General features: G+C 60.3%; 1 protein-coding gene across 1 annotated transcript in view; it reads left to right on the top strand.

Moving 5' to 3' along the window:
* The window catches only part of MS4A15 (membrane spanning 4-domains A15), an 11,600-nt gene extending 11,414 nt beyond the window's left edge, over positions 1 to 186 (top strand). The window contains exon 6 of the mRNA XM_004714928.3: positions 70 to 186. Within this exon, the coding sequence (XP_004714985.1) occupies positions 70 to 186 (117 nt within the window). The remainder of the gene's footprint in view (positions 1 to 69) is intronic.
* Positions 187 to 517: the final 331 nt, after the last annotated feature.

The raw sequence follows: 517 nt of genomic DNA, 5'->3' as shown, positions 1-517 counted from the left end.
CGAGGAGGCACTATTGTAACACCTCCCTGAGCCTTCCTGGCTCCTCACTGGATTTCCTGTTCTTTTCAGCCTGTGATCTTCCTGCCCAACGCCTTCAGCACAGACTTCAGCCTTCCCAGCCCAGCAGCCTCTCCGCCCCCCGCCTACGACAATGTGGCCTATATGCCCAAGGAGTCCTCCGAGTAGAAAGCCCAGCCTTTCTCCCGTGGGCGCAGCCGCCCCCACGCGCACCACACCCTGCTCATCCTGGGGGGGCAGCCTTTCTGATGTCCTGTCTCCCCCACCCCCACATATTTGTCCGAACTGTCCCCCATGCTCTCCCAGCGTGTCTTTGCTAACAAAAGACTACGGCATGGTGTCGGCCTGTGCTGTCTGTTATCCTGAGCTGTCGCCGCCGTTCTGTTCCAGGAGCTTCGTGCGCTTGCCCTTTGTCGCGGTCCATTCATTTGGGGGTAATGGGGAACAGGGGGAGGGGGCAAGCTCGGAGAGGGCCAGGTTTGCAGAATTCCGCGCTGCC

The sequence above is a fragment of the Echinops telfairi genome, unplaced genomic scaffold (assembly GCF_000313985.2).
Source record: "Echinops telfairi isolate 266 unplaced genomic scaffold, ASM31398v2 ScPeMD7_7416;HRSCAF=8454, whole genome shotgun sequence".
NCBI lineage: Eukaryota > Metazoa > Chordata > Mammalia > Afrosoricida > Tenrecidae > Echinops > Echinops telfairi.
This window is presented reverse-complemented; position numbering and strand designations above follow the sequence as displayed.